The sequence below is a fragment of the Marmota monax genome, unplaced genomic scaffold (assembly GCF_021218885.2).
Source record: "Marmota monax isolate L192 unplaced genomic scaffold, Marmota_monax_Labrador192_F-V1.1 WCK01_AAM20220418_F8-fsc00087, whole genome shotgun sequence".
Lineage (NCBI taxonomy): Eukaryota > Metazoa > Chordata > Mammalia > Rodentia > Sciuridae > Marmota > Marmota monax.
The window spans coordinates 6,712,298-6,728,798 of record NW_026693476.1 but is presented as its reverse complement, the minus strand read 5'-3'; the positions used below and the strand labels follow the sequence as shown (position 1 = coordinate 6,728,798).

Genomic DNA, 16,501 nt, shown 5'->3' with positions numbered 1-16,501 from the left:
CCACATAGCCAGATGACTGTTTTGGGGTTTGGGAAGAGGATGGTATCGTGGGAAAGAACATTGATTACAAAGTCATGCTGAGGTGGTTTTGAAAAAGAGCTTTGTCACTTATTAGCTGTGTGATCATGAATAAGTTGCTAAACTCTGTAGAAGTTGCTATGGAGTTGTTATGATGAACACTATAAGTACTCAATAAATGAAAGTTGTTATTAATTCTTCTTCTTTGGAAGCTGAGACTAGTATAAAGAAACAGACATGTCATAGGGATTCCTAGAACCACCAGTTAATAATAATTTTACACAGTTATTAATATGTTCTATATGTGCCTTTCATTGAGCACTGTAAAAATTAAACTAGAAAACCAAAGCCCTAGAATTCTGGCTATAAATGAATCCCTTGTCTTATTTTACCACATTTGTATACTCATGTATCATTTTTCCAGTGGCTACAGATTTCATTACCAATTATACTCAAGTATTTATATTTTATTTAAAATTTGAAAATATCTGAATAATAATATGGAGATGAGCCTATTATAGTGCCCGACACACAGTAGGTACTCAAGAAATTTCGTTAAACTGAGAGCTATTATAAGACTTAGAATAGCTCAGGAAGTTGACTGCTCAGGGCTGGACACTAACCCAGGAATTCCTGATGTAATATCCTGCATTAGTAAGGGATGACTAATTCGGTGCTGAACCAAGGTCAGCTATAAATTTCACTTTTTTAAACATAATGATTAACAGAGAGGATTACACCTAAGCTTCTTTCAATAGCTTTATGCATCATATTATATTCAGAAAGTATATACGAAAAGCCAAACTCATTTAAAAAATCCAGAAAATTGCCATAACTTTGAGCCATGTTTAAAGTAAAAACACAATGGAACTGAATTTTTTTAAAAATTAGAAACATTAGAAACTGTAGACAACATTGTGCTTTAATACCCAAAGAAGCAGCAATCCCCTTTGCCCTATACATCAGCTATGAAGTTGACTTCTTCCAGCAAACCAAGAGAAACTCTGATATTTCAGAAGGCAGGGAATAAGACAGTAGAATTAATAATATTAGCTAAACAGTATAGCATTTTATGGCTTATAAAGTGCTCATTTGATTATTTTTCAATAACCTTGACATAGATAGCCTTCTTCCCATTTTATAAGGTAGAAAACTGCATAGCTTTAGTGGGAACATTTTCTAAAATATGAGATTTTTATACTGTAGAAGAGAACTAATTACTTCTTTTTGGATTGCTTTCTGTAGATTCATTTGTCAGTCAATGTTTGGCTAATACATCAATATAATGGATGACTGATTTCAGTACAGAAACACTCCCTTGGAACGAAAGTTCAAATTTCATCATTGGCTTGTAGAGAAAAATTTATCAGGAGGCATAAAAGACAAGTAAATAGCTATGTGAACTAGGGGAATAGTTCAAGCCTGAACTTATGAGGTCCATAAGCAAATTCCAGAATGCTGTAAGTCATATCAAGATTGAAGGAGAATTAAAAACAAAAAACATTAAGTACTCTTGGGTATTAGAACTCCACATTATTAAAAAGTTGTTCACTCTAACAGAAAAGTAAGAGACAGAAAAAAATAGCAATATATACTGTAATCAAACAAAATCCTCCAGTCTTCTACTTCTACCTCCTGGAGTTTGCACCTATATGGATTTAGAATTAATACAGGCTTGCCAAAAAATAAACTGTCTGGTCTTATAGCTTATGGCTCAACATATAAAAATAACTCCTGTTTTATTAATATCAATATGTAAAGTGGGCCTTATATTAGACAACCCTTATAATAATTTACAAAGAAGCATTATTTTAATTGCCTTACCTAATATCTCAGATACTCCTTATTTGAAATTTTTTTCTTCCTTTTGGTTTCTAGGATATCTACTTCTGGCTCTTGTTCTGGCTTGCTGACCACTCCTTCACTAAATTCTCAACTATTTTCCTGCCATCAGTTCCTTAGACATTTTTGTGCCCCTATGGTTCTACACTTAGTTCACTTCTTACACTATATAGTTTCCTTGAGAGATCTCAATCGTGCCTAAGACTTCTTTTGCTATCTAGAGATATATGGAGAAAGAGATGCCAGGACCCCTGGAAATTTTATTTACATAGCCTGGTCCTGTCCTTAGGCGACAGCTAAATGGACCAGAAATAAACATGTGGATAAATCTGATTCTCTTTCATAGAAGTTGCAGGAATGAGATATTATTCATTTTGTATTGTTTGTGTGAACTGATGACATGTAAACACAAAGCCACAGGGGCATCAAGTTAGACCTCTTCAATGTCTACAAAAGGAAAGTCAAACTGCAAAGAGAAAGATATAATAAAGTAGATAAATTGGGAGAAGCAGAAATAAGAAATCATATAAAAATAAGGAGGCAGGAGTGGGGGATGTGGCTCAGTGGTAGAGCGGTAACTAGCATGCACAATGCCCTAAAACCCCAGCACACCACACACACACACACACACACACACACACACACACACGAGGCAGGATGAGAAAGGAAAAACAGAAAGTGAGAACAGGAAAAACTGAAAAAAGACAGCCAGAGATATGCAGACAACTGGCTTCTAGAAATCCTAGTGGCCATTTACTTCCTGATCATATCCTTTATGACATCCAACTATTTAAGTGTTGTTTTGGGTTTTTTGATGACTTGGTGTTTTTTCCAACAAATTCTCATTTATGATGAGGTTAGAATGGTTGGAATGGTTCTCTTTTACTTATAACAAGAGTATGTGTCCAACATCTATTATGTGTATATCATATACATATACTTTTCTCTCTCTCTCTCTCTCTCTCTCTCTCTCTCTCTCTCTATATATATATATATATATATATATATATATATAAATACATCTTAGACACATACATTATACAGATACAAAATATAAAGACTTATGTGTATGTAAAATTGATTATGTAATAAAATATTTAAGTACACATACACACACATATATTTATACACATAAACATGCATTTGTGCATAAATAAGTACAACATTATACAAACAACATAATCAAAGCCTGAACTTATCTATTTTCTCCACCTCTATTCCCAAACCTGCTCCTCCTGCTGTAGAAAAGATCTGCCATTCTCAGAGTCACTGAAGTCAGAAAATTGAGATTCATCCTTGATTTCCTGAAGAGATAGGCTCAAAGTTTCCTTAAAATCTCTTCCAAACACACAGCATTTAACACATTGTTTATCTATCAGTAACTTTCTATTAACCATGAGCAGCCTAGGAGTTCAGAATAGGGTAGGGAGGAAAAGATACTAATTTTTAACATTTTGTTGAGTACTTACAATGTGCCTGGCATCTTTAGAAGAATAAGTTAATGAATCTAACTAATTTGAACAAAATTTATTGAATTATCTTTTATGGTGAACCTTATAAGAGAGAATTACAGGGACAATAAAGAAAATCCTGGCCCTCAAAGAGTTTACAATCTAATGTGCATATATGATTATACAACCAATGTAATTCTACATGATGTATAACAAGAAGAATGAGAAGTTATACTTCATATATGTATAATGTGTTAAAATACATTCTACTGTCATGTATAACTAATAATAACAAATAAAAAAGATCTATATAATTAAAAAAAGAGTTTATAATCTAGAAGAGGAGCTCTCAAAGTGCTCAGTATATTTATCTCAACAGATGATGGAAAATAAACCACCCTAGGAGAGAAACAGCAGCATACTTAGTTTGCCATAACCTCTCCACTAGAATATTCATCTATCTGAACTTTTCAGCTCATTAAATTTGATGATTGTAAAACTGCAACTTTACTTCTCTAGTCTTCAGTTCTAATGGTTCAGTATAGTAAAAACTGGCACAGATTTTCATCATGAGAAAAGACGGTACTAGTGTTTAAACCCTTTCACATGCTTACTTATCAGTTAAATCATAAAATATAAAGTTAAACAGAAATTTAGCAGTTCACATAGAAAAGGAGTGAGGCCATGTTTAGATTACTCTTTTAAGAATTCCTTTGAGAGTTTATTCTTTCTTCCTAAAGGCAGAGACTATACTGAAATACTCTCAACAATCTTGAACCCACTGACTTCTGGTTCTTCTACTTCTCCTCTGACTGTTCTTCAAACTGGGAACGGTAGCTCCTCTAACTTTGTTCCTTATAAAAACTGTTTGGGGACTGGGGATGTAGCTTAGTGGTAGAACACTTCCCTGGTTAAGACCTAGGTTCAATTCCCAGTACCACAAAACAAACAAAAACTGTTCTGGCTAATTTGGGTCTTTCCATATAAATTTTAGGGTCAGATTGTTATTTTTTTGCAAAATCACTCCTGGGATTTTGATGGAGATTGTATTAAATCTATAGATTAATTTGAGGAAAACCTCCACCTAAATATACTGGGTCTTTCAATAAATCAACATGAACTGTCTCTCCATTTATACAGATTTCTGTCAGCAATTTTATACTTTTTAGTACAGTTGCAATTTTGTTAAATTTATTCCTAAGTATCTTAAACTCTGTTATTGAGATTAGGATTATTTTCTAAATTTCACTTTTGTGATTTTTATTGCTAGTATATAGATATAAAATCAATTTTTTTTCGCTAGGAATCAAACCTAGGGCTAATGCTTATTAGGCAAGCATTCTAACACTGAGCTATACTCCTAAACCCAATATTTGAATGTTGGTCTTATAGACTACAACATTGCTGAACTCATTTATTTGTTCTAATAATATTTTTATGAATTTCTTAGGATATGTTACATAGCAGATCATATCACGTCATCTGTGAATAAAAGCGGTTTACTACTTCTTTGTCAATATAAATGACTTTTTTTCCCCGTGGCTGATTACACTGGCTATGACCTCTAGTTCAATATTGGACAGAAGGTAAGAACTGGTATCTTGGCTTACTCCTGATCTTAAGAGGAAAGCATTAAGTATGATTTAATTGTTTTTTGTGGACATCCTTTATCAAGTTGAGAAAGTTCCTTTCTATTTGTAGTTTGAGAGTTTTTATCATGAAAGGGTGTTTGATTTTGTGAATATTTTTCTGCATCTATTGTCCTTTATTAACACAGTGTTGTCATGTTTTCAGATGTTAAATCAACTGTGCACTTGTGAGGTAAATCCCACTTGGTCATGATATATAATCCTCCTCTTATGTTGCTGAAGTCAGTTTGCTAATATTTTGTTGAAGATGTCTGTGCCCATATTCATAAGCCTTAATGTTATAGTTTTTTTTTTCTTTTTTGTGGTACTGGGGATTGAACCCAGAGCCTCATGTATGCTTGGCAAGCACTTTTCCTTTGAGTTACATCTCTAGCCCTAATCCATTTTATTTTATTTAAAGATGGGGTCTCACTAAAATGCTGAGGCTGGCCTTGAACTTGCAATCATTTTGCCTCAGCTTCCCAATTAGCTGATTACAGGCAAGAACCACCATGCCAGGTCTCAGTTTTCTTTTCTTATTATGTCTTTGTCTGGTTTTGGTATCAGGATCTCACCAAATGTGTTAAGGAATGTTCACTCCTTGCTATCTGCTTTCTGACATGAGTTTGTGAAGGGTTAGTATTATTTCTTTAAAAAATACAAGTAATTGGGGCTGGGGATGTGGCTCAAGCAGTAGCACGCTCGCCTGGCATGCGTGCGGCCCGGGTTCGATCCTCAGCACCACATACAAACAAAGATGTTGTGACCGCAGAAAACTAAAATAAATAAATAAATAAATAATTTTAAAAAATAAAATAAAAAATACAAGTAAGAAGACTGTTTTTATCTTTACTTTTTGTGTCCTCTGTGCATCTAGCACAGAATTTTGAACAATAAATATTTGGACATCAATTGAATTATGAAAATAGTCCTGTAAGTGGTTATAAAACTATTTAAACAGTGTTCCAAGTATAAACAAAAAGGACTTTTAAAATGGACAATACTTAGGAAATGCTGTGGTTTGATTGTAGTTTGTATCTCCTCCCCCTGAGGTTCATGTGCTGGGAACTTGGTCCCTAGGATAGCCAGTATTGGGAGATACAGCTTTCAAAAGGTAGGGCTTGGTAGGAGGTCCTTGGATCATTAGTGGCATGCCCTTTGAGGGATTGTGGGAAGCCAGTCTCTCTCTGCTTCTAATTCAAGATGAATCACTTGATGTTTCTGATGTTGCCACTGTGACCACAGAGCCTACACAGTGCCATTTCAAATCCCAAAACTGTGAGCTAAATAAATCTCTTTTTTTCCACAAGTAGCCTATGTCAGGTATTTTGTTGCAGTGATGAAAAGGTAACTAATAGAGAAAACAACCTAAAAGTTATCTAAACAATTATAAGCTTAATAAAACTAAAATATTTACTTACTAGGTAAGAGCTCTCTATCAGCAGTCTCTGTGCAGCTAGGATAAGGGTAAAATAGATGTCCTTTCTCTAATGGGTATGGAATCATTCTAAAAGCTGAAAAAAAATACATATGTTGACATTCAATTCTGTCTTATTTACCATCTAATGTATGCTATAAATAAAAAACTTATCTTGGAGATATACTTTTAAAAGTCTTTATATAATATTTTATTTTCTTTCTTAGAGCAAGATTTTAGATGAAAGACACACACAAAAGCAAAAGAATGAAACAAAAAAAGAATAGGCAAGACTTTAAAGTAGAGAACTATAAGTGTCTGGACTGACTAGAGTAAAAGTAAAGGTACTGGCTGGAGCCTTCTTTGTCTCAGTCTCTTCACTATAATCATGGACTTAACTCCACAAGTATAAATTCTGCTCCTAACAGGAACCTTCATAAAACTATAATGTATATAATTGTTGTGGTCCTAACTATTGGCAATCTAAAGGAGATCTAACTTCACATGTGAGGTTCACCATGTGAACCTTAATCTAGTTCAGGGATCACCAAAGTGCACCCCTTTGGCTAAATAACTTTTTGTTATATTTTGTTTTGTTAGAGATCAATCCCAGGACATGGTTCATGCTAAGTAAGAAATCTACCACTAAGCACACCTCCAACCCAAACTGTTTGCTTGATTTTTTGCCTTTTTTTTTTTTTTTGCCTTTTTTAAGGCAGGGTCTTGCTAAGTTACCCAGGCTGCCCTCAAACTTGTAATTCTTCTCCCTAAGCTTCCCAAGTAGCTGGGATTACAGGTGCCCAACAGTGTATCTGGCTCTACACTATTTGTGTAAATAAAATTTTATTGGAACATAGACATGCTATTCATGGGTTGTTTCTGTGCTACAAGACTTGAGTAGATGTACAAAGACTAGAAGGCCTGCAAGGTCTGAAATAATTATTCTTAGTCCTTTACAGAAAAAGTTTGTCCACCCTTAATTTAGATCATCACCAACTCTTGCAGAAGATATTATCAAGAAATCCTTATTGATCTATTCCACTAAATAGTCATCAAAATCATGATAAAGTTTTTGTTTTTTTCTTTAGTGGTTAGTTCTAAAAACGTTTGTCAAAAATACAGATTTTGTTTGCCACAAAGTAGTTATTTGCCCAAACTTATTCAGCAAATCAGTTATCATTTGAGGAAATCATCCATTAAGATACATAAAATGGGGCTAGGGATATAGCTCAGTTGGTATAGTGCTTGCCTTGTATGCATAAGGCCCTGGGTTTAATCTCCAACACCACCAAAAAAAAAAAAAAAAGATACATGAAATACAGTATAAATCATATATTTATTGAAAATAATCATATTGTTATTGGAAATTCCTTATGTTTCAAGCAGATGGACAGGCATTAAAAATACATGCAAGATGAATGAGATAGAGCACCTGGTTTTGAGGGCCTTATAGATCACTGACAAAGTCTAATTACTCAAAAACATAAAAAAATAAAGCATTCAGCAACTCAAGTTCATAATCTCAGGGTTTTGTTGTTTTGTTTCATTTTATTTCAGTATTAGGGATTGAATCCAGGGACATTCTACCACTGAGTTACATCTTTTACCCTTTTTGAAAAAATCTGAAGACATGGTCTTGCTAAATTGCCCAGGTTGGACTTGAATTTGTGATGCTCCTGCCTCAGCCTCCTGAGTTGCCACCATGATCAGCTCATAAACTCAGTTTATTAATCTTATTATTGTCAATGTCAAGCACAGAGTACAACTGTTAGCAATACAGAGGTTAATACAGAGGTTCCCAAATTTTCTTGGTTCAAGGACACATGGTGCTCTTTGTGACAGTTTTACTTTTGTTTGTTTGTTTGGTTGGTTTTTGGAGGAGATACTGGGAGTTAAACCCAAAGCCTCACATGTACTAAGTGTATTCTATATTTTTCTTTTGTTTTGTGGTGCTGGAGATTGAACTCAAGTCCCCATGCATGCTAAACACATGCTTTACCACTGAGCTATCCCCTCTGCCCTGTTCTAATATTTTAAAAATTGAACTGGTTTTGTTTTGTTTTTTGGAGTAGTGGGAATTGAACTGAGGGTACTCAACCACTGAGACACATCCCTGGCCCTATTTTGTATTTTTGTTTAGAGATAGGGCCTCACTGAGTTACTTAGCAACTTGTTTTTGTTGAGACTGGCTTTGAACTCATGATCCTCCTACCTCAGCCTCCCAAGCCGTTGGGATTACAGGTGTGCACCACCACGCCTGACTTTTGTTTTGTTTTTAGATATAAAACTATTTTCCTCATGACTACCATTAACTCTATTCTCATTTTTTAACATGGTAAAATACACGTAATGCAAAATTTACTATTTTAACCACTTATGTGTCTAGTTCAGTGGCATTATATATATTCACATTGCTGTGCAACCATCATCACCATCTATCTCCAGAACTCCTCCATCTTTCCAATATGAAATTCAGTATACATTACATAATAATTCCCATTCTCACCTTTTCCCAACCTTCTGGCAACCAATGCACTAGGTACCTGCCTTGTTTGAGTGGAATCACACAACATTTGAGTGTCTGCCTCATTTCTCTTAGCATAATATCCTTGATTAGTACAATAGCACGACCACATTAAAAAACTTATAAACCAAAGGGGCATACATTTTCATTTTCTTTCTTTACATTTAACTTAAATGAACAAATGGCAAAATATCAACAGTTTCTCAATCTGCTTTTCTTAAATGGGGCATTAATATATTAAATACACTAACTATTTCTTCTACAATAAACCAAACATAATGCCGCTGAGCTCACTTTGAAACCAAACTTAACAACAAATCCTTACAGAAACACAGACAATCTCATTTGAAAAGTCTGCTCATGAATACAATGAATAGTCAGAGATTAGTATTACGTTTGGAAAAAAATACTTACTGCCTTCCCATGTACATTGCAACAGATTAAGAGCACCTTCTATTCGTTTCCAGTGCTGAAGATGAAAGAAAGCATAGGCAATTGCTTCACTATCACCTCGCTTCAAAATGTGTTCTGGAGGTAAAATTAAACTTTTCATCTCTAGTAAATACTGCAAGAATAACATGCACATAAACAAACAACAGAAAAAGAAATGTTAAACTGTGTTAAATTCAAACACCCACAAAAACATATTCAAAATGTTATAAAGCAAATTCATTAAAGACACATTAATCTTCATGAAATGACATAAAGGTCCTACAGAAACTTGTGTATAAACTGCTTATATATGCAAATTCTAAAAATCAGAATGTTCCTATAGGTAAAAATAAGGCAATACATGGCTTATGTGACCTTACTAAATACAAAATGAAGACTCAAGCTCAGTAAATAATGTGAGAATATTTTTATTTTTATTTTTTTTAATTTTTTATTGTGGGTTGTTCAAAACATTACAAATTTCTTGACATATCATATTCCACACTTTGATTCAAGTGGGTTATGAACTCCCACCTTCACCAGCGGAGCACAACAGACACTAGTATGGCAATATGTAAATCAATGGATGTGTAACTGATGTGATTCTGCAATCTGTGTATGGGGTGAAGGTGAGAATATTTTTAAATGTGAAATTATCAAATACAGTTTTGAAATAATACTTTGTGACAACATTCAATTCTTTTTTTCTTTTATTCCCATTTTATGGGTAAAAAAACAATTGTGGAAAAAATGCAATTAAATTAATACTTATTGAATGCAAACACTGTGCTTATTAGGGAATACCAAAAACAAAAACAAAATAATAAAAAAAAACCCTACCTGTTCTCTGGAGCTTCATATTATAATGGGAAGGTTTCTTAAGTAAATAAGTATAACCAAACTATGTCAAGGGTCTTACTAGAGGTACAAACAATGTACATGGCCACAAGGATAAGAAATTGTTTTTTGTTTTCATTTTTTTAAAAACAGCTTTATTAAGATACAAATTCACCTTAGAATTTACCCAAAGTGTACAATTCAACGTTTTTTATTATATTCACAAATATGTGCAACCATTGCACTTATTTCAAAAGGTAACACTGTACCCTTTTATCATTCTCTACTTCCTCATTTGCCTAACACCCTTAAGCAAGCACTAGCCTATTCTGTGTTTCTATAAATTTGCCTGTTCTTGACATTTCATACAAATGGAATCTTATCATATGTGGTCCTCTGTGGCTATTTTCTTTCATTTAGCATATTTTCAAGGTATATCCAGGTCATAGCACACATTGGTACTTCATTCTTTTTTATGGTTAAATAATATTCTTGTGTGTATATGTGTGTGTGTGTGTGTGTGTGTATTTTCAATTCATCAATAGACAGATATTTGGTTGTTTTTACCTTTTTACTATTTTGAATAAGACCGTTAAAAATATTTGTGGGGTTCGGGATGTGGCTCAAGTGGTAGCGCGCTCGCCTGGCATGCGTGAGGCACTGGGTTCGATCCTCAGCACCACATAAAAATAAAGATATTGTGTCCATCTAAAACTAAAAAATAAATATTTAAAAAAATATTTGTGTACAAGTTTTGTCGTGAACAATGTTTTCATTTTTTTTAAGGAATTACTTTGGGGCAAGAGTGCTGCGTGCATGATAACTCTATGTTTAGGAGATATTATGATTTAGGGTCTAGAGATAAACCACTCTATGGGATTTGAGCTAATATTTAAAGATGGATAGAAACTAGATAAGCAGACTGGGAGTAGGGAGTGAAGAGAAGAACCAAAGGACATATTCAAAGCACAGGCTCTTCTTGAAAACAGGCACTGAACCAGAAAAGCATAGCGCAAGATGCATGCATTGAAGGTATTGGTGAATATTCCTGTTATAGTCTATCAATTCTTCTTCATATATGAAACTGAATTCTCTCTCAAATGCTTCAGAAAAATACTCATCCTAATATTTTAATCCATAACAAAAGCAGTATAATCACAGTTATCACAAATCATGTATAATACTTTTAGGAAGAAAGATACAAAATTAACCACTTGTACGTTATCTTTACTATTAAGTGCTCAACTTAAAACAAAACCTTTTTAAAAAATGTTTAGTTAGTTAAATACTTCCTCCAAAGACTGAGGCCAGAATGCACTTCCCTTATATAACCAGTCTGAAACAACCTCTTTAGTCCTAAACAACTGGATGTTAATTATGAGTCATAAGGTCCAAACCATATTAACTTCTTTTGTAAAATATAAAAAGAGAAACATTCCAGATATGTCTCAGAAGAGATATTCTCACATTTCAAGTTAAAGTATCGCAGGCTGTTAATATAAACTGCGGTAACTATAAATTAAAGAGCTGAACTTGTAAAACACTTAAAGACTGCTTATAAGCAATAAAATTCCAGGGAGAAATTTTATATCAAAAGGTTATAGTGGTTTCAAATTTAAACCTTAGGTTATTAATACATAGGTACTCATCATATTGATAGATCTGAAATAATTTCTTCTTTATGAAATGTGCCTCTCCAATTATTACTGAGCTAATGCCCATCTTTAATTACTTTTACTCTTGATGTCTCTCTATGGCTCTGTCCTCAAAGTGTAAGAATGCAGTCTGCTCATCGATTTATTTTAGCAGATGTCACAAACTATGAGATTATTTACTAATCCAGTTTGGGGACTTAACATTTCCCATTCAGTTTCTTAAAGGAATGCAACAGAGGTTGTGTCCTGGTCAAGCAAAGCCCATTTGCTGCCTGGTTGGGTTTTTTCCCCTTAGTGCCTTGGGCCTATATTCAAGAGGGTAATATTCTTTCTAATCCTCTCTAATCCTTGCCCATTTTTTTGAAACACAGTAAAAGATCACTCACACCAGGCAGCTGTGGGAAAATGGACTCAAATAGCTGACCTCTGACATGACTCCTTACGCTCTTTGCAAGTGCACTAAGAGCTTCTTCAGTAAGATGCAAAGAAAATGTGGTAATCAGTGCCTTCACCATCATAAAAAGAGTATCTCATTTTCAGAAGAAAACTGTTTATTTCTTAAACCAGGTACTTTTGATTGAAGTTCTGCTTTATTTTATAGAGAAGAAAAAATTCCAAATCATTTTTAGAGAGTTTTGGAACCCAACAGTTTAGTTTAAAACCCCAATTTAGCATAATGATAACCACTTAGCAAATGTAACCAAAGTTATTCAGTTAACAATGATTCAGTAAAACATGCGTTTCAGAAACTATCAATTTGATTTATCAAGAAAACACTTTTTGAATAACTATATACCTATATTTTCACTGCTAAATAATCTTACGTGTCAATTCAGATAAGAATGAACAACATATGACATCCATTAGGAAATTATAATTCAGGATTTTATATTTTTTAATATTTTGCTATTTAATTATTTTTTATACTACCTTATTTTTTATATCAGCAAATGTGCTTTTCAATTTGACTTTAAAGCAAAGCAATTTTTCAATTTGACACTGAAATAAAATTTGGTTCCCAAAATATAAGAGAAATATTTCAATTTATGAAAATGTATCTAAAGAGCTCAGGGCAAGTTTATGGTAAAGTGTGTGCTAAGCATGCATAAGGCCCTAGGTTCAATCTCCAGTGCAAGCATGTGAACACACATATGAGCATTTAAAATAAGTTATAGTTTTATATTTATTTGATCACCTTCATAAAGTGATATTCTGGAATTTCTGCTACATATGCTGTAAGTTGCTGCACAATAAAAACTATCTTTCATATTCTACTACAGCATCTAGAATATTACAGTACCCAAAGCAAGCACCAAAATAATGAACTGAGCTGACCTGATATACACAGCTAAAATATTTTAAAATTCATATTTCAGTTTTTACTTAAAGATATGTTCTAACTCTCTGTGCAAATTAAAACCAAACAAAAACAAAAAACCTCCAACCCCCACTATAATATACCGACTCCATTTTTCTCCCAAAGTAGGATCAAACTGTTTTGAATCATTTTTTACTTCATACATTTTGTAATCTGTATCTATATAAATCTAACAGTTAAAATTATTATAGAGTAGTCCATTAAAAATGGAATTAAACTGGGCATGATGGCACGTCTATAATCCCAGCTTACTTGTGAGGCTGAGGCAGAAGGATCTCAAGTTTGAGGCCAGCCTAGGCAACTTGGTAAGACCCTGTCTCAAAATAAAAAATAAAAAGAGGGCTCAGTGGTAAATGTTCCCTGGGTTTAATTCCAGAATTGCAAAATAAAAAAAAATAAATAAATGTGAATTATTTTATAATGTAAGAAATAAGATCATACTGGAATTCACTACCATCCTTAAAAGGTTAAAAACAGTATCATTAACCAAAATTTGTAAAACGTTTTAAAAAAATGGTTTAAAAAGTTCAAGAAATGATGGGCATAGTTTTGCACTCTGAATTTAACTTAGTCTTTCAAGCTACAGACATGTCTATTTACCAATATTTATTGAGTGCTTGTCATATGCTAGGTGGAGTACTGAACATAAAATGAATAAGAGCTCTGCTCTTATTCACAGGGAATAGGGAGAGAAATATAAATGAGACCAAAAACAAAGAAACAAAAGATATGACTGAACAAACAGAGGAAAGAACCATTATCTCTACTTGAGAAAATTGGGACAGACTCTCTTAAAAAGGAGACAACAATGGGCAAGGGGTTGGGCAATGAGTAGGAACTTGCCAAGTAGAGAAAAGACTGGACATATATACAATGGTAGTAGGATATGATGAGACATGAAAGATTATTATGAACAGTGACACTGGAGATAAGAAGGCAGAAGTGACAAGGAGTAAGGCTGGAGACCTAGACTGTGAAGGGCTCCTATATGCATAGTACTAAGGCATTGGTTCTTATCCTGTAGGTAATAGGAAATAAGTAAGGCCTTTAAACAAGGTAAGATTTATTTAGTAGCTAGACAGGTAAGATTTAGTAGGTAGACAACTCTGGTGACAGCCTGAGTGGAGAGGGGCTGATGGCAGGGAGACCACTGAGAAATCTGCCTTAATAGCTCACACAGAGACGGTAAAGTACTGAGGTGATTTCTATATCTGTGGTGCTTAGATATGCATAGAAAATGTCTGGCAATATATACAACAAATACACAGAGGTTACCTCAGAGAATTAAAATTGGGAATTAGGGGGCTGGGATTGTGGCTCAGCAGTAGAGCGCTCACCTAGCATGGGTGGAACCCGGGTTCGATCCTCGGCACCACATAAAAATAAAATAAAAAGATGCTGTTTCCACAGAAAACTAAATAAAATTGGGAATTAGACGACTGGGGATTTTTTTACATTACAAACTCCTGAAAGTGAATTTTTTCCCCAAAACCATCCACTACTTTTATCATAACAATGGTTTCCTTTTTTTTTTTTTTTTAAAGTATAAGTAGTGAGTGGGCTGGGGATATAGCTCAGTGGTAGAACACTTGCCTAGCATGCACAAGGCCCTGGGTTCAATGCCCAGTATCACAAAAGAAAAAGAAAAGCATAGGTTGTAAAAGTGAACAATGGTCACCAAACGTAGGGATGACTAGATAATGAAAAACATTGCAAAGGTTATAATATGAATTGGAAATTTGGAAAGGACAGAAATAAAGGTTAATGAAGAGAAGAGGATAATAAAGCTATAAATCAAAAATACAGAAATAAGGAAGGAGAGGCAGTTTGGAGAAAATACTTAAAAATAAATTTAAAAAATTCAGTTTGAAATACATTAAAATGTCTGAAGTAGTCATGTCAGTAAGGATTTCCACAACCAGATAGAAACACAAGTCTGTAGATGAAGAGGGAAGCCAGAGTTAAAAGATACAATTTGGAAATTATTAGTAAATAAAATATAGCTGAAGACATGAACCAAAGCTAGTTTCTAATATGTGCTTCAGGATCCTCCATGCTGCCTCTGAATGACTCAATTGTTATATCTATAATAAATCAGAAAATGCTTGGGACAAAACTAGTTTTGAATATATTTTATTCAAATAATTATCTTAGTTCCTTGCTTTTTACTAAAAACACAAAGATTAAGGCTACTCTGGAAGCTATAACTAAAAAGACACAGTGCTGTATGATCAGATGATTTCTTTTCTTTCTTTTCTTTTTTCCCTTGTGGTACTAGGGATCGAACTCAGGGTCTCATGCATGGATGGTTTCTTTTATGACTCTAAAGCCATACCTATGCTTACACTCAAATTCACTTTAATTTTGAACAGCTTTGATCTTTATAATTTATCTCTAGATTACTTTTTTCTATTACTTTGTAAATCTTATAACAGCTTTTGACCAAAAGCAATATAATTCTGACCTGAAGTAATGATAATGCTTTATAATCTTCCTCTTAAAAGCAGAGGTTAAAGAAAAATCTCTCTGAAGACATCTGAAATTAAGGTACTTTGCTCTTGATCAGTCATGCACACAAAGAACCAATTTATCTCTGCAATTAGTGTTCTCAGTGCACATTCTATGAGATCGGACAGGCAGGCTGAATGCAAGAGTCTGTGAGGATATGTATTAGGGGGAGACTACAGATAGTTCCCAGATAGAAAGCAAACAAAATTGCTATGTGAATAAAGTAAGGAAAACATAATACTACCTACAGCCTCAGGAGTAAAGGGAAAATGACCTCATATGGAAGGGACAGGGAAGAAGTGTTACCAAGGGCACTCATCATAGGAAAACTCCCTTCCAATCATCCAACAGAGCTACATATCAAGAGATAAGCATTCCATATCTCAACTCTTCTATTTAGGCCACAATACAACATAATAGAAAGGCAAAGGTCTTACTGTGCTCTAAGCTTTGGTCCCAGACTTGAACACTACTTTTCTTGTTCTTTTACTTTTGCTGTGCCACTCAGAATCTCAATTCAGTAGGGTTCCCTCTTATCTTTTATATATGCCACTAATATAGGAAGTTTAGCCAATGAAAGGCAAACACACTGCTAAAGAGATACTATCATCTATACATGTATAAGACTCCTAACATCTTAAATGCTTCAATTCCTGATCAACCAGAATGGACTTTAGTTCCTATTAAAACCCCTCTGGCACTTATAAAAGGTATATGGTCTTTCTTGGCAAAACAACACTAAAAACAGTTTTATTGTAAAGTAAGAAATAATAATGTTAAAAAGCTACAGATATATTCCTAAATATATACT

The 16,501-nt window shown here is 33.8% G+C and overlaps 1 protein-coding gene across 13 annotated transcripts in view; it reads right to left on the bottom strand.

Annotated features, from left to right (window-relative positions):
* The window catches only part of St7l (suppression of tumorigenicity 7 like), a 166,249-nt gene that overhangs the window by 88,062 nt on the left and 61,686 nt on the right, over positions 1–16,501 (bottom strand). For 12 of the 13 annotated variants that reach the window (XR_009228091.1, XM_046458261.2, XM_046458247.2 and 9 more), the window contains exons 12-13: positions 9,295–9,445; positions 6,361–6,453 (exon numbers count right to left, since the gene is read on the bottom strand). Coding sequence is in view for 12 of the 13 variants with exons in the window: in XM_046458261.2 (XP_046314217.1) it covers positions 6,361–6,453; positions 9,295–9,445 (244 nt within the window). In the remaining variant the exon portion in view is untranslated. The remainder of the gene's footprint in view (positions 1–6,360; positions 6,454–9,294; positions 9,446–16,501) is intronic. The other variant, XM_046458249.2, reaches the window with a different exon arrangement.